General features: G+C 39.2%; 1 protein-coding gene and 1 long non-coding RNA gene across 5 annotated transcripts in view; one reads left to right on the plus strand and one right to left on the minus strand.

Moving 5' to 3' along the window:
- Window positions 1-24,740, minus strand: part of FBN1 (fibrillin 1) — a 241,687-nt gene that overhangs the window by 47,056 nt on the left and 169,891 nt on the right. For 3 of the 4 annotated variants that reach the window (XM_050797099.1, XM_050797101.1, XM_050797102.1), the window contains 12 exons: window positions 17,889-18,011; window positions 17,616-17,738; window positions 15,885-16,010; window positions 13,912-14,034; window positions 12,041-12,163; window positions 11,567-11,731; window positions 9,408-9,476; window positions 9,186-9,311; window positions 7,443-7,565; window positions 6,623-6,781; window positions 3,788-3,859; window positions 148-273 (listed from right to left, as the gene is read on the minus strand). In XM_050797099.1, the coding sequence (XP_050653056.1) occupies window positions 148-273; window positions 3,788-3,859; window positions 6,623-6,781; window positions 7,443-7,565; window positions 9,186-9,311; window positions 9,408-9,476; window positions 11,567-11,731; window positions 12,041-12,163; window positions 13,912-14,034; window positions 15,885-16,010; window positions 17,616-17,738; window positions 17,889-18,011 (1,458 nt within the window). The remainder of the gene's footprint in view (window positions 1-147; window positions 274-3,787; window positions 3,860-6,622; window positions 6,782-7,442; window positions 7,566-9,185; window positions 9,312-9,407; window positions 9,477-11,566; window positions 11,732-12,040; window positions 12,164-13,911; window positions 14,035-15,884; window positions 16,011-17,615; window positions 17,739-17,888; window positions 18,012-24,740) is intronic. The other variant, XM_050797100.1, reaches the window with a different exon arrangement.
- Window positions 247-24,739, plus strand: LOC126958716 (uncharacterized). The gene is made up of 5 exons (XR_007727273.1): window positions 247-329; window positions 16,705-16,799; window positions 17,483-17,664; window positions 18,972-19,053; window positions 24,541-24,739. It is a non-coding gene; the product is annotated as an uncharacterized LOC126958716 (long non-coding RNA).

The following is a 24,740-nucleotide window of genomic DNA, read 5'->3' on the forward strand; positions in this document are numbered from 1 at the left end:
CATGTTGTTCCACACCATGCCCTTGACTATTTCTAGAGCTTAATGCATTTCTGAAATTTCAATGTTGTGAAATTCGCCAGTGTGTATCATTAAGTACCTTATCAGTTAGCTCTTTTCTGGATATGATAAAGTCACGATGCCACTTACCTTCACAAACCAACAACTTGTCATTATAGAAGAATCCCACTGGACATTCACATCGGAAGCTGCCAACCATGTTGATGCACACTCCATTTTCACAGACCCCTGGGATCTCCCGGCACTCATCAATATCTAGAGACAGAGTAGTCATTCGTGAGTGACAGGACAGCACATGACCCCTGTGCAGGGTAAGACAAGATGCAAAGTTCTTGTGTGTGTGTGTGTGTGTGTGTGTGTGTGTGTGTGTGTGTGTGTGTGTTGGGGGGTGATGGTGATGGCAATAGGGGACATCAATGAATAGCAAATTGAGGTAACTAAACCACTTTCCAGACATATGAGTCTAACTGGATTTAAAATATATCTTTTGGGTTTTGCTTCAGAATGTCAATTTTGTACAGGTAGAGGGCATCCTTGTATCCTCTGGGCACTGTGGGTACACCAGATGAGTAAAATAGAAGGGATAGTCAAGGGTAAACAGTCTCTCCACACAAGTGTGCCTGTATTTAGGGAAAAGGGAGAGGTGAGCTGGTAAAGAACCGCAGAGGAGCACATGGTCATATGGAACTCTGATCTTTCAAATTCCAGTTCAACTCCCCCTTCCTATTTCATGTGGCTTTAGAAAGGAGGTAAGTCAGGTGTGGGGATGTCAGCTAGGCCAGGGCTGACAATGAAGACGAGGTCAGCACTGAGGAAGAACTGTCACAGTAGACTGTGTGCCTCCTCAGGCTGGGAGTTGGGCTTGGTTTTCCATCACTGTGTTACGGTTCCTTAGCACTCTACATGACAGGTAGTAAGTGCTCAATTCAAATTTGTTCAATTAAGAGCAAGTGTCTGGCAGTGTGTTGGTGAGCACTAAAACAAGACCAAGAGTGAGAACATGGCCAGGACCCAGGCTGCTAAGGCAGGGCTGGCCAGCTATGGAGAGAGACTTTGGGCACCTCACCAGCCTGGCCATGTCCCCAGCCTGGAGTGGTCCCATCTCTGTCTTATCCACTCTGAACTCCTGACCACTGAAGTGCCCTCTAGGATAACAGTAGTAATAGTAATAATAATGGTAATAGTATTAATAGTAACAGCATCTCATTTGCTGCATGCCTGGTACATTTCTCAAGCATTCAAGCTGTATTTATTGGCTGAATTATCACAGCTACCCTATGAGATGGTCTCGGTACTATGACTATTCTAACTAAGAGATGATGCCAGTGAGGCCAAGCCAGACTATATAACTTGCCCAAGACCAAGCAGCCAATGAGAGGCAGAGTCAGGATTTGACACTGGGACTCAGTTAACAGGCCACCCCGCCTCCCTTTTCATATAAGAAGATCGTATTAGGGTGATTTCCTACATCACCCTAATACAATCTTCACAGAACTGTCATCAACACTTTTGTTATCCTGGATGGCCCTTCCACCAGCCCCTTGGCTGGGTTTGATGAAACACCTCAGCTGGGAGGTATGCAAAGCCTTGGTCTACAATCCAAAGTCTTCCAATTCACTAGTTTCTATGACTGTTGTTGAGATACTTTGTTTACTTATTGTAGTCAGGAGCCTTTGCAGGGTACATGCTTTGCTAGCATACTTTGTGAGAAGATGATCATGGACTGAAGTGGAGCCTACAAGAGCTGCTGCAATTTTAGAAGAACCACACTCTATAACCCATCTGTTTTAAAGGAGAAATTTAATGTCATAGATTTATTTTAGACCCTTTTTAAAAAAAGGGTTTGATTCTGTGTGAAGGCAGAATTGACCTATTTAATGAAAAGAAACAGCTTAGAATCTCAAAGGGTTCATTGCTATTTTGAATACAGGCAATTATGTCTTTAGATCTTTCACACCTTTGTCATTCATGTCATGAAAAAGCCATGTAAAGTTACATCACAACTGTGTATCATAAGTAAACAAAAAACAAATTCAGATGCCATTCATTCAGTGTGGGTTAGAACATGAAACATCATATTCACATTCATTTGTTTTAAATATAAGTGACATATTATTATCAAGTTTAACAATAACTGGCTGAGTCTAATTTCCAGCCATTGTTAGGTGTAAAATAGCAAAAGGATATACTAAAAATTATATTTTCTTTTCCTGTCAGGATTTTATTTGAACTTCAACTTAGAGAAGTTTATATTTTAAGACAAGATTAATAAACATGCTATAGTTTTAACCCTATATGAATGGACTCCACATGCCAACAATCATAAGATCTTCCAAAAGGAGAGTATAAAGCTTAAATAAAACAAAGCTTTTTAGTCATCTAAATATTTTGTCATGGTGGAATTTGGTAACAATAAGCATATAGCTAAAAATCAGATGTCCAGTTTTCAAGAGCTAGAAGCAAACTAAGCCACGAGTCAGGACTGTGTTCTGGTCCCCACTCTGTTATTAATTAGCTGGGTGGCCTTGGGTGAGTCCCTTTCCCTCTTTGGGCCTCTGTCTCCTCAAATATGAAGCAAGGCTTTTGGACTAGATGAAGTTTGAAGCCTTTCCAGCTCTCCTAGTGGACAACGCTAATGTTGTTTCTAGTCTTTGCTTACTGCCAACCTTGGAGGGCAGCCTTGCTGGGGTACACGCCTGGTCGGTCCGTGGAGAACCATTACCATTACAGACCACTTATCTTGTGATCACAGATTCTAGGGAGATTAAAAGATCTGTTTTGGGAAGGGGAAAAACAAAGCAGCTGGGGCCAGGTGTTCCATGCCAATGTCATTTAGCAGTTTTTCTTTCCAAACCATGAAGTTTCTTTGGACGTGGACGAGACTGTGGAGCCATATGGATTTGGCACTAAGGGAGCCAGGCTGATTGCTGGACCAGACTCTTGTTTTCTTAAACAAGGTCACTGGAAAGGCTGATGTGGACTTTAGTTTACTTATTATGAATAAGGTGGAATAAAGCAAGTGGTGATGTTTGCTACTAGACACAACTGTGCAGACTTAAGAGGGCATCTAAGGATGCATATAAATCACACCAGGGAAAAACTCAGAGAATGCAACAGCTTTCCATCTACTTTTATGTTATTTGGTTTTAAACCACAAGGGCATTGCCTGCACTGGCTGACTGCTGTGCAATACTTCTGAATCTTGCACAAGCATCTCTACCAATGTTGCGTTCTCTGCTTCATTTACCAGGTAGGGCCTCACGCTGAAAAGATTTTTATTTCACATCTGAAATTCTCAAAGCAGATGACCTGAGGAGATTCCATGTAAGATAAAATTGATCCACGAGAGGACTTTATGTAAATAATCTACATGTAAGGATTGGTGTGAAAAGTCACTTAACCTGGTCTTAGTCAGAAGGAAGGATTGGGAATTACAGTCAAATCAAATGTCAACTGGCCCTACTCCCAGAATCTCTCCCCTTGCTGATGCCTAAGGTTGGTTTAACTATGCTTGATTGTCATTTTGGGAAAAGTTTTCCAATCCCCTTAATCATGAACAACAAATGCTGTTGCCAGTTAGGTGGAGCTGCACAGGGTGTTTGCACAGTTTGTTTCAAACTAAGAATCAGTGTTTCAATAAAGTGAAAGGCATTGTTTAACTTTTTTTTTTCTTCTAAGAAAACAATGGGAACTGAGAAAATAATGGTGTACTCCTCTTGCTAACACAAAGGCAAAAACAGAAAGTCCTGACAATGCCGTCATGACTCACCAACGGGTAAACCGGTGTAAATGTCGATGACAAAGCCTGGCCTTTGACTTCCACAGAGTGTAGCAAACTCATCTGCAATGAAGGTGGGATGGGAGGACAGGAGTCAGCAAAGAGCAATAATTAGACTGAAAAAAATTACTTTGTAAGCATTCTTGAAAGGTATTTGTCTGTAGTTTGAAGAATTTAAAATAAAAAGTAAACCTGAAAATTCCTACAGATATAATCTTGCCTGTAAGATCAATATGGAAGAAAAAAATGATCTAATGTTGACGTGATAATGAAGGAGAAGTAGAGACCCCCAGATCACATGCCACTCATTCACATGAGTTTGCCTGTAGGAGTTTGGATTTTGATATGGGTGTTGCTCAGCTCTGAACTCAGGGACTGGTAAGAGTGCCTCTCTCTACTCTGCATTAAGAGATCTAGGGTTTGAGGAACACATACAAAAGCCATTTTCTCAGTAGATTATAGGAGACCATAGCAAATCTAGCCATGTTCTTGACATCACATTGATTAATGACTAATTTGGGTCAATCAACCAACCTTCACCATTTTTTTTTCAGTTTTTGGAGCTGGATTTCATTTGGTACAGCTCTGTCATATTCCCTCCCTCTCCCTCTCTCCTTTTCTGTCTTCCTCTCACTTGAATTAGTCAAATTTAACAGATAATAAAGGATGAACTAAATTCTATCGGCAGTCCCTTCTAACTATGAGATTTTGTAATTCCAGATCATGACTGTAACTGGTAAGGTATGGTATCAATATAAGCTTCAGATGACCACTGCCTTATTGGTCACACTCAGTGAAAATTAGTATCAGATTTCTGGAAGTATTTTAATCCAAATATAGCATGTTATTCTCCTTGTGTTTTGTTTCCTTAATCTATGAGTGCTCACTTCCAACACTGTAATGCCAGCTGACATTGGTCATCCAAAGAAATTACAGGGACTCTTAAAATATGTGCAGATTTCACAGTTAACGAAAAGCCTTGACCAGATTTGGTGAATATCCAACATCAAGAAGAAATCTTGCATTTTACACAAGAGTACGTAGATATTAAAAACTCAGGCAACCATTTCTAAAAGTAAATGTTAGTCTATATTAAGGGTTTCCAAAGTGGTCTCCAGAGGAATATGCAATAATTCAATAGGATAAAAAAGAAAATACTAGGACTTCTATCTTTGGAAAAATCTAATCTTTAAAAAAATTAATTTTGTGCACACTTTATATTAGAACAGCTCAGAAAAATAATAAATGCATTTTTCAATATAATTGAAAACAAATACATATACACATACATAGACCTATACACGTAGACTTTTACATATAAATGCACACCAGGTGTGTATAAGCTCCAGATTTTTTACCAACAGGTAAGTATCATCTAAAGTTGTAAAGACCATTGCTCAAGATCAAGGGTCAGCAAACTTTTTAATAAAAGGACATAGAGTAAAATATCTTAGGCTTTGCAGGCTGTACAGTCAGTCAAAACTATTTAATGCTGCCATGAAAGCAGCAGTAGACAATACAGAAATAAATTAGTGTGCTCTAATAAAGTTTTATTTATGGGCAACAAAACCTGAAGTTCATGTAACTTTCATATTATGAAATACTCTTCTCCTGTTTTTTTTTTCCAACCATTTAAAGTGTAGACATCCTTCTTAGCTTGCAGGCCATTCAAAAGTAGATGCTCAGATGGATTTGGTCCATTGGGTGTATTTTGCCAAGCCCTGGTCTAGAAACATTTTGCAGGGTAGAGGTAAATCAGAATTCTAAGTGGTGGTTATTATATTATTTCTGGAGTAAACAATGGATGGAATAATACATTTTACTAAAAAAGAATTTTCTGCTGCATACAAGGTCAGGTAGTGCCAAACAACAGATTTAATATTTTATATATCACTGTGGACAATGGGGTAGGATTCCCTTTACAGAATACCCTAATCAATTCCTGGCATGATAATTTCAATTCACCCAAATTATAATCTTGGCAAATGATGTCATCATCATATACATAATGCATAGTGTATACCATATGATATAAGAACAGTATACTAATGTCTTCATTTCCTCAAAGGATGCAATTTAGCCCCCCTCCCTTTTTTGAAGACAAATAACATTATTTAGTTTCTTTCTCTATGAGAATATAAGAAGAAATTTATCTTGGATCTCAGTATCAAGAATAGTTGCACTTTCCTTTCATTTTGAGTTTTCTTTATGGTCATTGAGAATTTTGTACTTGATCACGTCTCCCTTTTCATAGGACCTGCTAGAAAGTTTGGGGCTAAAGTTATTGCTTATTTCAGGGCAAGTGTGTAGGAATTCCCGGCTTGGATTTTGTGTGTTAGTCCTGCTCCTGGCTCTACCTTTCTTACTCTTGTTTGTCATTTGCCTTATGCTTATTTCTTGTTTAACATTTACATTTTTGTAGGCTGCCTTTAATCATTTTTGGAATGAATTTAGCTTTAAACAAGTAGAAAGACAAGGAATGATGTTTCCTTTATTGTCACATTGATTTGTCTAATGTTTCCAGTCTTTTAGTTACATGAAGAATTCAGTAACAATGAGAACATTGTTTATAGTTTATATTTTTGTGATATGCTGAGTTTACAAGTCTGGTTATGTGTTAGGGTATACATTAGAAAACATATTCTGTGACTCAATGTTCGGCTGGAATGATCAGCATCAATTGCGAATTTAAATCATGAGCCAGTTTTTTTCCCCTGTAAAGATAAACAATGCATGCTTTGCTTCCTTCACTAAGACTGATTTCCCCAACAATTCATGGGTAACTTTTCAACCTATATTTTTGATAATGGAGAAACTAAAACTCACCTGTACTTGGGATGGGACACTGTTCACAGGGCTTATTCCAGGCCCGGCCAATGTTGTAGGAACAGCAGCACATCTTCTTGGTCATGTTGAATAACAGTTCTCCATCACAGGTCTGGTTGTCAGCATAGTAGTTTCTGTAGCACAAACTTCTTCTCATATCTAGAAGGGAGGTTAAAAAAAAAAGGATTGGAGGGTTGGTGATGCCATGTGGGAAATCACAACAAATTTCTAAGTAGATACTCAACAAGCAAGTTTCATTTGAGTTGTATTGTAGCTTGGCTTTGATAAGGGCACAAAAAACTTACTCTTACACAACGTTCTAGCTACCTACGCTGCTACAAGAAAAAGAATTTCAGAAGTATATTCCCTGATATTTCATGCCACAGAACTAAGACATTGTGTAGCTGTAGCATTAATAAACTTCAAATGACTCTCTGCCCAGTCTCCTAGTAACAATTCTCTACTGCCATTTGGCAGTAAGTTTCTCATTTTCGACTCATGATGTTTTAATACTGTAGGTCAGTGCTGTAAATATAATTGTACAAAGATACACCCAAAAGTCAAACAAAAGAAGTACTATTAACTGTTGTTTGGGATTTTCCAACATTACATTTTAGAGAAAACTCCCAACCACCCACCCGTGGTGGTGAAAAAATGCCAAGTTATGATTTACAGGGGAAGAGGCTCCTAACAAGACAGTGAAGGGATGCCAGCACTCAGTCTGATGAGTAACACCTCCCTAAGGTGATGAACTTGTGAGCTCTCTTCCTCTTTGTCGATGAGAACTAAACATGCATTACTGAGAAAAGCCTGGACTTACCCATGCAATTATTTCCCCCATTCACTTGCATGTAGTCTGGAGGACAGATACAGGTGTAGTTGCCAACGGTGTTGTAACATGTCCCTGGACCACAGATTCCAGGAGTCTCACATTCATTCACATCTAGAATCCAAAGAGAAAGTGGTATGTGAATATGAAAACTTCACATTTTGGAATGGCCTGATACTTAATGTCAATATGAATGATGACAATAAAGGAGAAAATCTATAGGGTATTTTCAAATAAGATAACAAAAATAGGTATTTCATTCATTCGTGTCCTCTCTCTGTGCAAATGTGTGCCTTTTGAGGAAAGAAGGTTTTAGAAAAGGAGACTCCGTCTCAAAAAAAAAAAAAAAAAAAAAAAAAAAAAAAAAAAAAAAAAAAAAGGGAACTCCTGGCTGGACATGGTGGCTCACGCCTGTAATCCCAGCATTTCGGGAGGCCAAGGTAGGTGGATCACTTGAGGTCAGGAGTTCCAGACCAGCCTGGCCAACATGGTGAAACCCCATCTCTACTAAAAATACAAAAATTAGCCAGGCGTGGTGGTGCACACCTGTAGTCCCAGCTACTCTACTCGGGAGGCTGAGGCAGGAGAACTGCTTGAACCCTAGATACAGAGGTTGCAGTGAGCCAAGATCATGCCATTGCACTCCAGCCTGGGCAACAGAGCAAGACTCTGTCTCAAAACGAACAACAACAAAACAAAACAAAAACAAAAAAGAAAAGGAACTCTTGCCTTCTGACATGAGACATATCAAATATTATAATGAATCTCCTAATAAGTGAACCTATAACATCCTCAAAGGTAGGCAGAGATAGAAATATAGAGAAATTAAAATATCAAATATCCCTTAGGAAGACAAGCACACTTCTTATGTTCACAAAATCTATGATAGGGTATATAGTATCCCGAAGTCATTAACAGCTGGCTTCATGAATCTGCATTGGTAAGGCAGCATGGAGCATATTTCACATCCTCTCCCCACTTCCAAATGAAGGAGTTGATTCTAATCTTTGTTAACTCCATGGGTCTTAGAGCTGTCCCATATACCCTATGACGTTCAACTAATACTCAGTGAGGTTGCCATTTGTCTGGGTGACCTAGTAAGACATTTAAAGAGCCAGGGGAATATTTCTTATGCAGAGCACAAGGAGGTCTTTTTCCTAAACAGTTGTGTGATTCCTCCATGTAGATGAAAACCATGGCTCATGGCCGAAGTGCTCTGAAACCTAGAAGTGGTTAATATTCTCCACCTTTCCAGTAACACAGAATGAACAAGGGCCACCACTCATAGCATAAAGCCAAAGGGCCGCCTTCTAGGAGAAGCTTATTTGAATACATGAGCACCAATGACAAGTGGTGAAGGATTAAAAGAAGAGGGCCCAGAACTCCCCCAAATAGAGAAGTAGCACTGAAATGGGACCTGTGCCACTCTCATAATAAATGGCTTTTCTGAAGAGCACGGAAAACTCTTTTGTAAGCATACATGAGACTATGGTCCAGCAGAATAAGATACTGTTTTTCTCAGGAAAAGAGGGAGATTTAGGACTTACCAGAAATGACATCATCTGCGTAACATGAGTCCAAATTGCCACATGTGTGACATATTTACCTGGCTATGCTCGTGTTTAGACCATTGTGTTACACTGCTAAATTCTGTTTTCCTGGTAACCATATTCTGGTTTTGCAGGTCAGTTCTCAATATCTGCAAGACCTTATCATCCTACAAGGACCATTTACCATCACACACTCGTGTATCTTCATTCAGGTAGTAGCCGGTTGGACAGCGGCACTGGAAACTCCCAAAGGTGTTGATACATTTTCCTCCTTGGCACAGCCCTGGTAGCTCCTGGCACTCATCAATATCTATCAAAATCAGAACAAAGGCATTCCTTTAGCATTGTAAATAAGCCCAAGGAAATTCAAGTTGTGTGCACTTTAAGACAAAGGAAACACAATTACCTTCCAATATAACGGTGATAGGATTTGGTCGGAAACCTTCCCCTCCAGGACAAAGAATTTTGTACTCGGCTATTGAAACAAAAATTCAAATTGAGTTGTTTTTGAATCTAAAGTTTTTAGAAATGGTATCCTCAAGAGGAATACTGACATATCCCACTGAAAATGTTCATTTTCAGGAATCTTTAGTTGTTACTCTGCATGTCTGAAGTAAGGTAACACCTTTGTGTACACTTCCCATTTTCCAGTGGTTTTTATTATGTGTCCCCAAGGCAAGGCCACTGCCCTCAGTCCTTGATCTCTAACCACTCCCTGGTCTTACGTGCGTGTGGACCATTTATCCCATACCTTCATTCATCCCTTGTTTCTTTTTACAGATTTTCTTTCCCTTTTTATTTTCTCAAAAACTTCATCTTCATTTTTATGTTCTGTTCAGCCTTACTTTCTGGGAATTACAGCTTCCCTTAATAACCTTAATTGGCTTGTTTCCAAAACCCTTTCCAAATAGAGCCTTAGGAAAAGCTGTTCTCTGTTGATTCCCATCCCAATTCTCTCCTTAATGACTAGAGACCTTTCTTGTGCCTCCGTTTCTATGGGTAGCAATATTGATTCTCCTGGTTTCCAAAAACAACTTTCTACAGTGTCCTTGGGTTTCCCCCATTCATTCTCTCATCCAAGTATTTTTACCCAGAACCATTTATTTCAGTGCCGTGCACCAGCACGGTGATATGTACAGGCCATGTGAATAAGAATGTCTGTAACCTGCTGCATCATCCCAGTGAGGATCTAAGATCAGTTCTTTCATAATGTCATGGTCGGTCCAGATCTGCTAATCCCTGTCCTGGCTTCCTGAAATTATACGTACATACGTCTATATGTATATATTCCAGTTCTAACTCTGGTCCAGATCTGGTGTGGCATGGATACCTATTGTTTTGCTACTCATTATTAATCTACAAAGCTGACTCCCCCAATTAAGTATCTTAGTTTGCCCCCTTCGACACCAATGAAATGAACAGTTCTCCTCTTTTACTTGTTCTCCTCTTTCTGCAATCATTCACACTTTTTGAGTTTCTTCTTTCATGTCACAATCTTCTTGAAGGCTCAATGAAGAAACGCACAAAGCCCCACCCTCTCCCAAGCAGAACTGACCTCTGTTTCTGAAGAGAAGAGAGAAGGAGAAGGAGGAGCCAGCTGAGCACTCACCCCTGTGCTGGGTGCTCTGCATGAGTGATTTCATTTAATCCTATGAGGTATTTTATGAATGCTAAGGAACTTGCCCGAGGTTACACGGGTGACAAGTAGTGGAGTCCTAATTCACACCAGGTGTGCTCCTTGTACCAACACAGCACTGTGTCTCCTCTTTCTTCTCTTTCTGAGGCCTATTTTGAATTATAGCGCTTATGTTTAGGTCATAATTTGCCGACTGTGCTGTATTCTCCTGAAGGGCGGAATCCAGTCTAATTCATCTTTGCACATCCAGAGTACACACTCTAGGTACTCAACAAATATTTTTAGAAGAACTGAATACATGACCCTTCAGCAAAAAAAGAATCCATACCTATCCCAATATATGCTATAAGCAGTAGCCACTGACTTTTGCCAAAGAAGCTACATCTAATTCTGAATCATAATACAGGACCCACTTGGAAAAATGAAAACCCTTTTATATTTTTAGGAGACATAGTTTGTATGTCCTTACAGTCACATGCTAAAGCTTTCTTTCAAGCCACACCATAAGAAAGGAATAATTTTCCATTTTGTAGTTGCTTCTAATTGCTTCTCTTCAAACCCAGGGACACTGAGTCTGGCCTAGAGCTTTCAAAACTAGTCAACAGATGAGAGGAGGAGAGATAATCAATGTGTCCCTGGAAGGTGTTAAGCAACATGGTGTAAATAACCGAATCTGGAAAATCTTTAAAGTAATGCTATCTGCTTTTCACTTACACAGAAGTGAGATGTTACCTGCCCTACCTGATCTTTTGGTGGGAGCCAACCAGGAATATTTTCTGACTCTCTAACTGGGAACAAGGTCCCCTCTACAGGGCTGAGAGGACTTATCTTTCTTCTCTGATCTAAGAGTAGAAAAGGTTTACCTTCTGATCTAGAAAGGAGAACTGGCTGGGGTTGAAATAATAATAAATAGGAGGCCGTCCACTTACATGTGTTCACAGCAGGGCACATCTCACAAGGAGTACCCCAGGCTTTCCCCAGAGAACAGCAGCAGGAAGCTTTAGAAACACCAACTCCAATTTCATTGCTGCAGGCTGTATCTCCATTGTCTCCTCGAGGTCGAATATCCAAATAGCAATTTCCAGAGCGGGTGTCTATTTACCGCACACAAACACAAAAGCATCAGGCAGAATCCTTCTACTGGGGTTCAAAATTCAAACCCATTTCAGGAACTGTCCAAACACCATAATTTACTTTTACTGAGAAATTAAAAAGTGCCCATGAACATTATACACTACCGAGAATCTTCCCTATGGAAAAGATATCTGAACACAAAGCAGAGATAGGAAACGTTTAAATTTCTGTATCATTCATTTTGCAAACTTTGAGAATGGAATGTTTGGTGCTGTTTTCAAAATAATACACAGTATGCTTGCTTCTCGGAAAAGTTTTTAAGGTCTTACCAACACAGCCAACTCGAGTTGGGTTCAGTTCGAAATCAGGTGGGCAGTCACAGGTATAGCTGCCTGGAGTGTTGACACAGTTTCCACTGATGCACGTGGTTGGATCCAGGCATTCGTTAACATCTAAAACCGAACAGCGAGCAGTGGAGTTAGCACCTGAGCCAGTGTAGGCAGATAGCGCCATAAAAGAACAGGGCCCAATCTACAGCTCCAAACAAGAATTTTAAAGCTACTAGTTATAACTGCATCTAGAAATGCAGTCTTCCACTTCAGAAATAGAACCCCTCAGGAAGGAAATATGGTATAGTCTTTGGTTGTCCTCCCCCGGAACACATTTACCATTCAAATTTGTCATCAGGATAAAATATAACTTTGGAACTAGGAAAAATATTCCAGTCAAGGTAACTGAAGGCAAAACACTGCTGTGATCTGGGTTGAACAAAAATTCAGACGCCGTTTTTAAGAAAATATATTGAGTATATGTGGCTTGTTATTTCATCAAATTAGAGCAAGATGTCCCAGGAACCCCTCAGAAGGGCAACTCTCGCTGCTTCCCCTGACACACACGTGAGGCTTAGCGTGTTCCCTGAGGTCGGCAAGGAGTCTCTCTCCCATCATCCACGCTGAGTTGAGTATTTCCCTTTCAGTTTCTATTCCAAAAATATGTACAGAATTCCAGATATTTAGGACATGGGTTTTGGCAAATTCCACTCTGTACCATTCCTTTTGTCTGTTTTGAACACTCGTGAAATACTCAAGAATAGACGAACGGCTTCTGTGAGGAGGGACTGGAGAAGAAGGACGACACCTTTGCCTTGGTCCTCCCCTTGGATCTGGCAACCCTCCTGTGGGTTGCGCTGCAGAAGATTTTTTTGTTCAAATTGCATGTGAATTTGGATGGACAGGGCCAGAGTAACATAAATGAGATTAGACAGAACGATGTTGATAGTGATCTGGGGCACACAGGAGAGGGGACAGGCCACGGAGAGGGGACTTCCTGAGGCATGCAAGAGACCCAGCCTGGTCTCATCATAGTTTTAAGGAAAACCAAGGGAGGAATGTGTGGCTGGAGAAGAATACTCCATCCAGAGCATTTGCAGGGTGGTGGTGGTGGTCATGATATGGAGAGCCCCTGAGTCATGGTTTGTTTAGGTGGTTGAAAAGACCAGATTTTTTCCTGAAATTTGAACTCATACAGAACATAAGTTGTTTCTTCAGTATCCTCGAACAGAGGGGTGAATTAGGAAGGGGAAATGCAAATGGCTTTCAAATTCTTAATGCCAAAGAGAACCGAGTGGCAGTCTGCTGGTGCCTCCAGTTTTTCAAAGCTTTTTATAATGTTCCCTGAGAGTCCCTGGCTCAACAAGAAAATGATTTATACACTAGAGATAGGTGGCTGAGCTCTGTGTACCAGGTACTCTGGTGAGCACGCGCAGGGCAGGGGGAGGAAGGAGTGGGGTGGGTATCGCAACGACAAAGTACAAGGAGAAAACCCGTGATCCTAGGGCATGGCCTCCAAAAGGAAACTCTCCGACAATGTACCCAAGTAGAAAAGGAAATGGCTGGGAAGCTACACAGCTGGAGCACCCCTAGAACATTCCTTTGTAGCCACAAACTCAATTTCAAGGCTACAAACTCTGCTCCTTCAATTGTCTTCGACTCTTCCCTCCGGATCCTCACCTCCAATCAGTTCCAGTTCCACCTCCAATCACCTCTCAGTCAGGTGTGAGAAAATGTATCTGTGATTCTTACTACTTCCCCCTAGATTTTCTTGTCCTCTGTGATGGCCCTTGTGTAGCCCCAGGGAGGCTCCACTAGCTGGGTCCCCCGGGACACCAGGGAGCCGATTTTGATGCGAGCAGAGGTCTTACCTGTGCAGTTCCCGCCGCTTCTGTCCAGTTCGTAGCCTATCTCACACTCGCAGCGGAACAGGCCTGGGAGGTTGTGGCAAGTTCCAAAGACACAGATGTTTGGAAGGGAGCACTCATCAATATCTTGGGGGAGGGAGAAAAAAAGCAAAGCAGTTAATTTATATTTTTCTAAAAACACCTGCCAAATATCATTAGGCAACTAATGTAAATATTAAGAAAATGCAGACTACCTAACACAAATCTGGGCACTTCTCCTATAGACTTTTAGATGATTTGTCATACACAGGGAAGTCTCGTAGGTGAGAGGTTACTTTTCCTCAGTCCCTATTACATGCCAAGCAGCAGGCTGAGTATTTTACAGATACGTATCTCATTTGTAGCTTTCCCCGTAGGTCCACATCAGTTCCGTAAAGTAAGAGCCAAGCAAGCCACCTTACACTAGATTTGTGTGTGTTTTTTTTTAATCTATCTATCTAGTCACTGTTTTTGTTATGAATTAAAATTTCACAAGCCACAATGTCTTTTGGGGAACTGTCACAATTAGTTGCATAATCTCCAGTGTCCCTAGTCCTATGGCTTGTGTTTGCCTTTGTTGATGAAGATTGAAACACTGCACACGCTTCTTCCAGGCCTCTGTCTCTGCCTCCTGTTAACATTCTTCGTGTGCAGTTGACACACAGTCACATTTTCAGGCTTGAGACTAGCTTTAAATAGCCATGACCACTCTGCCAGCCATGGTTTATATTAAGAACAAACAAACAAACAAAACCTTCCCTTATAGCAATAAGAGAAGCACAACTTTCACTGTGACTATTCATGTTACCAGAGGTGGCACAGTACCTGTTTTCCTTGGATATTTGGAGTAACAAAAGTAAACAAGGCATTAGGCACATGATCAAGAGCATAATCTGGTTTCTTGACTCCAAGGAGTTTTATATCAAACTCCGCATATTTAATATAAACTGTATAAAGAACACCCAATGGTTCCATAACAAAGAAAAGTATTTACATAAAAATACATGAGGGAATGAGTATGCATGTCATAGCTAATGACTGATTTTGAGTTCACGTCTTGTTAACAAGGAACAACTATTAACTAATACATTCATCAGGTCTTGTTTAAACTCCTACTGACAATCGTTATCATTTGTTTATTTCTACTGAAATCTTCTTCTCAATGAAGGAGAATGTGCTTAAATTTGACAAACGTGGGTAAACGGAAGAATCTTGTGTTTCCTAATGGGATCCAGCCTTAGCTAACAGGTTCCCAGGACTCTTCCTGTCTAACACTTATCAGAATGACAGAGCCTAAAGCTGAGAGATACCAGGCCATATGGCAGTATCCCAAGCGTCCCCTATTGAACAGATTTGCAAACCTGTCCCATGTTCATATATGTTAGATATTTAGAGCAAATGTGAGACATACCATTCTATGTATGGACAAGATTATTTGCTCTGCTTTTATTTCTAGAAACCAAATACAGTGGAGATTAAAACCTGTGTTTCCATATTTAGTGATAATCCCATAAACAGGACATTATCAGGGAACTTGCACTTTGAGCTCTTTTCCCCCTCAGTAGGGATAAATGGGTTGTGTCCCCCTCAGTAGGGATAAATGGGTTGCATCTCCCTCGGTAGGGATAAATGGGTTGCATCTCCCTCGGCAGGGATAAATGGGTTGCACTGAGTTAACCACACCTGGTTACCCTCACTGACCAATGGGTATACCCTTGCAGACCATGCGGCCAAGGCTGGATGTACAGCTTGTGGCCAGTCAGCTGAGGTTTTCTATGCACCAAGAGAAATGGTCAGCTGGAAACCTAACCCCTCTACAAACTGAACTGACCAGCTTAGACATGAAGCTAAAACACACCTCAGTTAAAAAAAAAAAAAAAAAAGAAGCATCAGGAATGTTTAAATAACCTAATCTCATCAAGCCTGACAAGGCTCCCAGCGGCTTCCCCATCAGTTACCTTCACAGGCTTTCCCGTCAGCACTGGGCACGAAGCCCATGTCGCATTCACAGCGGTATCCTCCCGGGGCATTGAGGCACTGGCCGTTGCCACAGAGATTCAGATTCTCAGAGCACTCATCAAGGTCTACAGCCGGAAAGAAACACACGTTACTCTTCCTCGGTTAGGGGCTTTCGAATTCCTCAGGTCTAACAACTTTCCAGTGTGGCAATGTTTTGGCATAACTTCAATGTGACACATTTAAAGTCATTTATTTTTCTCTTTGGAAGGCTAATCTTGAATATGCAATTTACATGGGGCTGATTCAGAATCCTGAATAATGATTTACCCTGAATGAGGTAAAATGAATAAGCCGAAGGAATCATGCAAACCAAGGCCTGTTCAAGAAGGGTCATCCGCATGGAGGGCACACCCATGATGGGAAATGACACATCATGTTTGTGTCTATTTCTCAAGTTTCAGGCTTAGCTTAGATGGGCACCAAAAGTGCAAAAGAATGGCAACCATAGGGGAGAAGAAAAATTTCATCTGCTTAATCTCTACCTAGTTTTCTTGATAATCACAGGCATTTAAATATCAAACACATAAACCACGCATGTCTAATACATGGAATTTGAATAGGTTCTCAAAATGATGGGAGGTTTTTGATGACAAAACATCAATAAGTTAGGCAAAAATGATTTCCTCTGAGATAAAACTTTCAGTGAATTAAAAAAAAAAAAATTCCAGGTAAATCACTTAATGGGCCTTAGCCTCTATTGTGCTTAAATGACTTTTTATGAACAAAGTGCTCAGGATAAATTAATGCTTTAAATTATAGGAACAGCTACGCGACCTAATGGCCAATGGATCTTACTATTTTATTTAACTTCAGAGCTCTGATATAAAAAGTGCTGTCTGTAAATACATGCACATGTAAGTATACGTATAATTTATGTAATGACAAGTCTAATCATGTATGTTTAAATGCGTATAGCAGTTTATGTTAATTCTATGACTATTAATTAGAGCCAAAAAGAAAATTTCATTCATATATTATTGCAAAACCAGAAGTGAATGAATTCCATAGCAGGTTTGAAATTTTTACTTATACCAATATGGAATGTTGATGATGATGATGATGATGATGGCCTGTTGGAGAAAAATATATACTGTTCTTCTAATCTAGAACATCTAATCCCTTCTCCTTATATAGCTTCCTTCCTTCCTTTCTGTGTTGTTACAGAAAGGAAGTCGTTGATGAGAAATAGGCAAAAAACATAAAGGCCAGGCATATAAAAAGAAGTATGATTTGTTTAAATTAAGGACATCATTATATACAGCTATATAATGATATATATGCCAACTGTAAATATTATAAGGCCTAGCTGACTTGAGGTGGAGAATGGTATGACTTTTTTGGTATCATTTTGTGTTAGAGCACAGATCACTGTAAATGATGTGATAATGGCACCTAAACATCTATCTATCTATCTATCTATCTATCTATCTATCTATCTATCTATCCATCCATCCATCCATCCATCTATGTATCTATCGAGAAGCTTTTGAGGTCTCCCTAATTGACCTGGTTCCAATTTTTTTTTTTCCCCCCACAGAGCTCTAGTGTCAAATGATGAATCTTTTCTATTAAGTGGCCTAGTCTTCAAAAAAGAATTGCTAGCCTGTGAAATGTGGAATGCCTTGCTTCTCTGACTAGTGTCGACACGTTTGTTTCTAGCGTGAACACACCTGTACAAGTGAAGCCATCGCCTGTGTATCCTTCCTTGCACAGACAGCGGTAAGATCCCATGGTATTCTTGCAGTCTGCATGCTGGCTGCACATATGGGTTCCATTGGAACATTCGTCCAGATCTTATGGAAAAGGGTTATATCGTTATTAACAGAAAGTGTGGCATTTAAAACCAATGATACACAAATTAAAATAACTTTACAGAATTAATATTTTCATAGGTGTAATCTATGCAGTCCTTGATAAGCATTCTCTGTTACTTTCCTACTCACCAGTGCACTTAATGCCATCTCCAATCCACCCAGGACTGCAGCTGCATTTGAAGCTTCCTGCTGTGTTGGTACACACAGCATGTCTGCCACAGTTGTGTGCTCCAATTTCACATTCATTGATGTCTGGAAAAATGAGCAGCGATTTAGAAAAAGGCTCAGCACAAATGTCTTTTGGTTTCTAAAATAAGTAATATTCAAAAGTTGACTTGCCTTCAAACTTCCCATGGTATAGTATAGATTGGTTTTGCATCCATATATAAACTCTACATATATTAAACAGCTTTAAATTTCAAATTATAAAGATATAACAATATGATTGTACTAGCTACTATTAACTCTAATTATTTTCCATATTTTAATGTGAGTTTCCAGTCACTGCAAAGTGACCTTTTACAGCTGAAGACCATAAAAAATGAGTTGCTTAATTTTCTATGATTTTAATACTCCTTGCCATATATTTTCTATTGCTAATATTTTTAGTAAGTGAACTATGGAGTAATGATGCACATTATTTTCATATCTTATATAGACAAAAAATACAAACCTGTTGCCATGTTAGAAAATTTTTGCATTATATTCTATATATAAAATATATTTTATTCTTAAATTTAAAAGTTATTTAATTATGCTTTATTTCTATAAAAGCTTTACTTTAGGTATTGCTAATTTAAGCATTTGCAGAAAATGTTCCTTAAGGCAGTATATAAGCCATCTTTTCCCTAGCTTTAGAGTCCTAGCACATCGGAGAGCCTACCTTTCTTGTATATTTCATGTAAAACTCAAGTTAATCCAATGGGGATTTTGTCAGAATATAAGGAGTACCAGATTAGGGTCACATTACTAAAAGACTCCAAATTTTCCAAAATGCTCTATTCTCCAAAATTTCATTGTCAACTTTAGCCAAGATAGACTCTCTAATATAAATATGTTACAGAAAAGAATATAAAGTATTAAGTGAAAATTTCCTGAGATGAGCCTATTCTATAATGGGTTACCCTCATAATCAACTTTGTCATTAACTAAGAACAAAAACTCATAAATATGGTACTCTATATGGAAATCAATATCTAACACCAATCTTAGGTCAAGAAGAACAACTTTGCCATACAAAACACTGCAAGAATTTCCAGTGAACACTTGAATAGTGGCGTGAAAAAGAAACTGGGTAAGTAATTCATGTTTGCCGTTTTGTTTACTTACGAAGCCCAATTAAATGATTTGAAAGTGTTTGCAAACATGCCCCCTCCCCTCCCTTCCCCTCCCCTCCTCTCCCCTCCCCTCTCCTTTCCTTTCATTTCCTTTTATGGAGTTTTGCTCTTGTCGGCTGTAGTGCAATGGTATGATCTTGGTTCACTGCAACCTCCAGCTCCTGGGTTTAAGCAATTCTCCTGGCTCAGCCTCCCTAGTAGCTGGAATTACAGGCGCCTGCCACCACGCTGGCTATTTTTTTTATTTTTTTATTTTTAGTAGAGATGGGTTTTCACCATGTTGGTCAGGCTGGTCTTGAACTCCTAACCTCAGGTGATCCACCCACCTTGGCCTCCCAAAGTGCAGGGATTACAAGTGTGAGCCATTGCGCCTGGCAGAGCTCATTTCTTTAGTCATATCAGGATTTTATTCTAAGCCTTGCTTTATGGAGTTCCCAAAATATTGGTGAATATTAAGTGACTTATAGAAATACTCACTAATATCTTCTACTAAGCATAATTTTCAGAGATGACCACAACCTATTAATCTAGTAATTCTGTAATCTTTTTCTTTCCAATTTTCTAATGACCAAAGGTACTCTTATTTTATGATTATTATTTTCATATGGCTTTTTACCTTCCATGTTTAATCTTGCAATTAAGAAAATGATCATTTCTTTTTAAAGGACAGTCTCTTTTAAAAATCATCAATAATATGCTAACAGAAATTTATAATTTAAGAAAGTGTTTTCAGTTTTATGGCAATGTTTTCAAGGTGAAAAGAAACTATATTTACAAGAGGCTGTGTATCATGGGCTTTCGGGTAATAGGAGAGAGTAACTCAGAGGCCAATATTCAATTCTCCATTTTGTGAATATTTGTATAAGTTATTATCTCAATGCTTTACACTCCCAGTATGTAACAATTGGAGAGACTTCAAGCGGTCATAAAGTATAAAAGCATCTCCAAATAAAAGGTTTTTGCATGTGGGTGTGTGTGCATGTATGCACCAACCATTATTCATTAATTGTTTCTATGGCAGACTTGGACTGTAATTCATCATAAAAGCAAACAGAAGAGGAAAGTGAGCCATAAGGAAAACAAGCAAACAAAAATGCTGTATTGAAACACTCTTCAATAATGTGAAGGAAACACAGTATATGTTTGCCAAAAATCTCTCTTTCTGTAAAAATGTTCTCTTTCCTGCACAAGTTCACTGCAAACAGAAAATTAAGAATAGCATAAGCCAAGAAAAGCAAAGAAATTCAAATTTAAAGGTGACACCACAACCTTCTCAACCTCACCAAACCTTTGTCACAAAGACTCAAAGGTCCTCTTGCATGGCTGTCTTGAAGGGTAAGGGTGCGGTGTGAGCAGATCCTGCTCACAGGCTCTGCGTATGTCCCATGCAAGTCTGATATCCAAGTACGGGCTTGTGCTCGGGGCTGCTGTGGCCTCCTCTTACAGTCACACAGGGAGAGGCTGTATCACCCACACAAACACCTGCCTTCCCCGCCATCTGGGCATCCGTCTCCTGGATTCTAACCTGGCAGAGCTGTGCACTGCAGAAACTCCTTGATTAGGCATTGAGGAAGAGGGCGTTACCATGAATGGAGAGGCCAAACGTGAAGGCTACTTGGATTTCTTAATTTGGATCCAAATTTGAGCCAACACTATTAACTGAACACCCATGGAATTTTCAAAGGCTGACAACCAGTGAAGGAAAATTAGCAGTGATAAGAAACTGGAAGGAAATTCTCACTGACTGTTGGTGGCTGAAATATATGATTCTCTCCTATGGACCAAGACCCACCAGAGACATTTCTTTTGTGAAAGGAACCGGCTCGTTTCCAATAGAGAATTACCCAGAAATCCTGCTATTTTAACTGAAAACAAGTCTGATTTAATTCCACTTAATGGTATGCTTGCTTTATTCATGAACTAAGTAAGCACGTGATGGGAGGCAGGGTCTTAAAATTAGCCTGTGAAAGCCAGGACCACCCATCAAAGATGACACCTAGCAGGGCCTTAATTATGTAGAACAGGCAGCAGACGCCTTACATTGGGTCACAGAAAAATTGTAATCCAGCCCACTTAAGCCAAGGATAGAAAAGCTGTGTTCTACGTTTCAAGCAAATGTGTTCTCTCTCCATTAAATGGAACTTTCCCCCTTGGCAATACCCACGGTCTGAACAAAGCTTAAGGAGTAAAAAGAAACCCTTAGCATCTGTGTGGGCTGGGAATGTAAGTCAGTGGGTGGATTCTGAACATTGCTAAAGTGATTGGGGGAAAAAACATGTTTATTTGTTAAAATGGAAACACTCAGTAATGACAGGGAGCTGAAATATTCAGACAAAACTGTAATGGAGCCCAGAGGACTTCGGCTTAGTTCTCATGAAACAAAATTGCTCCTTATGAAATAGCATACATGTTTTCATAATTCTTTTCATTAAACAATAATCTAAACAAATACATAGATAAATAAGTAGACATATTCCTTTTGTCTGCTTGTTTATCCAATTAGGCAAGACACATATCTCTACTTACATTAGTTGCCTGGAGCATTATAAACAAAGCCATCACCAAGGTAACCTGATGGTGTTCTAAGTTGTGAATGACACGAATTTTAAACTAAAAGCAGCTAAAAGAGCCTTAGTGACATGGGATTCAAAAAACATTTTGCCCCAGATTTTTAAAAACATGTTTTCAAGTGTACCAAACTTACTGTTTGGTTAAGCCATTTCCAATCAAATGTGATGTCCTTCCACAGGTCAGGGCTGTTACTCACCCAAGGAGAACATTTGAGTAACTGCAGAGCACCCTGGTGATTTGTTCAAGAGCATGAATGAGATTTACTAAGAACACAATTCAGGGTACTACTTTCCTTCAGATGAGTATCACATGCCACGTTACTCTGGTATCAAAGAGGCATACAACTCAAGTCTTCCCACGTGCTAGCTGGATTTTATCAAACTGAAAAATCATTTTAGTCTGTAATTTTTAAAACTGGAGGAAGAGCTCAAGTGTTTCTTTGACTTCAAATCTATGTTCATGTGATTGACTCAAAGGCTGCTGTTCTTTTTTCTTTTTTTTTTTTTTTTGAGACGGAGTCTCGCTCTGTCGCCCAGGCTGGAGTGCAGTGGCCGGATCTCAGCTCACTGCAAGCTCCGCCTCCCGGGTTTATGCCATTCTCCTGCCTCAGCCTCCCGAGTAGCTGGGACTACAGACGCCCGCCACCTCGCCCGGCTAGTTTTTTGTATTTTTAGTAGAGACAGGGTTTCACCGTGTTAGCCAGGATGGTCTCGATCTCCTGACCTCGTGATCCGCCCGTCTCGGCCTCCCAAAGTGCTGGGATTACAGGCTTGAGCCACCGCGCCTGGCCAGGCTGCTGCTCTTAATGTAAAGCTGGTGTCACTTCATGCGACTGTAGTGCACAGCTCTGTCATCATGGTCTTAGTATCTGTGCAAATTCAACTACGAAACACAAGCCTTTCTATATAAAGAGGAAGATTTTCCTTCTTTAAACTGATTTCAAGCATGAATCGGTAAACAGTAGCATAAAATTTTTGCTAGACTGTTACATTCTCAAATGAAACAAAATAATGGACAATAGATAAAGACTAGAAGCAATGGCTTTCATTAAAATGGCCTCTAGACACTGTGTCTACATTTCATTTAATTTGACAATAGCTTTTATTTATTGACCAGCACTGAGCCAACAGCATTGTATACATTATATCTAATGTACCTAAAACTATATTAAATAACATGAAAATTTAAGCTTTCTTCAGGGTAAGGCCTAAAATAATCAGCCACTACACATGACCCAGTTAGTTAGAATCTGGAGCACTGAATTCTAGAGACCTCTTTCTTATAGGGAATGAAGGCTGTTCCATGAGATTAACTTCTCCTTTCTTTTTTATTTTATTTTATTTTATTATTTATTTATTTTTATTATTACACTTTAAGTTCTAGGGTACATGTGCACAATGTGCAGGTTTGTTACATATGTATACATGTGCCATGTTGGTGTGCTACCATTTGACCCAGCCATCCCATTACTGGGTATATACCCAAAGGATTATAAATCATGCTGCTATAAAGACACATGCACACATATGTTTATTGAAGCACTATTCACAATAGCAAAGACTTGGAACCAACCCAAATGTCCATCAGTGAGACTGGATTAAGAAAATGTGGCACACATACAACTTCTCCTTTCTTAAGCATCACTGCCTCTGGGTTGAATTTCAATATGCTCAGCTTAGCCAAACAATGGTATTATCCTCTTATTAGTTAAAACATAATACAGAACTATCTTACATTTCTTTTCACTACTGCCAGACCATCATCCCTGACCAAGTCCTATATTTATAATGGAAGCTAAAAATAAAGCTTGAACCATAGACACACAAAGCTAAGCACCATTTGTACCGAGAAGCCACATGGGGAGTCGAGAGTTTAAACACTGTGCCATTTATCAGAATGGACCCCTAGCCAGGCTTCATGTAAGGAGTAGCATAGTGAAAATGAAAACATTCCAGCTTCATGCTTCTTCTCATAATTTGGCTAGCATCTGTTATTTCTGAACCAACAATAATATTATTGCCCTTATCCTACATATCAATAAATGTGAAATAGCATTATTGGCCAGTTTGAAACAATAATAAATATATTTTGGTGTTTTCTTGAAATATGTTGACATAATTAAGAGGAGGAGCTGCACATTTGCCACACGGCCAATCTGCAAATATTTTAATGTTTGTTTTAAGTCATAAGAGCTTGCCAAACTGGTTTTTGGAATTAAAGACTGTTATTTATAAAGAAATTATTCAGTTACCTAATTCAAGCTCACCATGGTTTCCATTATGTTTTAAATTATGTTATATGCCATAATCTGTTAAATTAATATAAGTAACTAGAGTAAAACTTTATCATATCATTCCATGGACTTAATGTCATTGCCTCATATTTGAAAATACCAACTAAACACTTATAAACTGAACACAATGTCATTACCACAGAGTAACTTCTTCCATTTGGCATTTAATGGGATAGTCTCCTACAAATATTGTGAAAACATTTTCTCATGTGCTATTGGTAATAGACAAACAACACTGCAAATGGTTCCATTATCACTTTGTAAGATTTGCTAAGCCCCACGAACGAAGATTCATTGGGACTAACACAACTTAATACATCAAAAGTGCTCCTGGTGAGAATTGATGAAATACATGAATTGTAGGATGTGTTCCTTTAAAGAGCAATTCCAGTTATAAACCGTAATGTAAATGAAGTGTTGGCAAAGGAGGTTATTGGAAAAGGCTTGCTTCGGTAAAGGACCATGAATATTTGGTAATTAGCATGTTCAGTAATTTGATATGAAATGTGATTTTTAACTTCATAAAAAATGTGTTATTTACAGTGTTAATTTATTCAATACACCTTTTTTCCCCCAACAGGTCAAGAAAAAACCTTCAACTTGGATCCAAAATAAACGATGACAAGTTTCAAAGAAGTGGTAGCTAAATTAATGAAAAATGTTATGCAAAATGCTTTTTAATGTAGTTAAAATATGAGTTTTAAAACATGTATCAATCTATAATTACGACACCAATCTCTTAACTACTTAATATTTTATTGTTCTACTTGAACAAACACA

Source organism: Macaca thibetana, chromosome 7, assembly GCF_024542745.1.
Source record: "Macaca thibetana thibetana isolate TM-01 chromosome 7, ASM2454274v1, whole genome shotgun sequence".
NCBI classification, from domain to species: Eukaryota; Metazoa; Chordata; class Mammalia; order Primates; family Cercopithecidae; genus Macaca; species Macaca thibetana.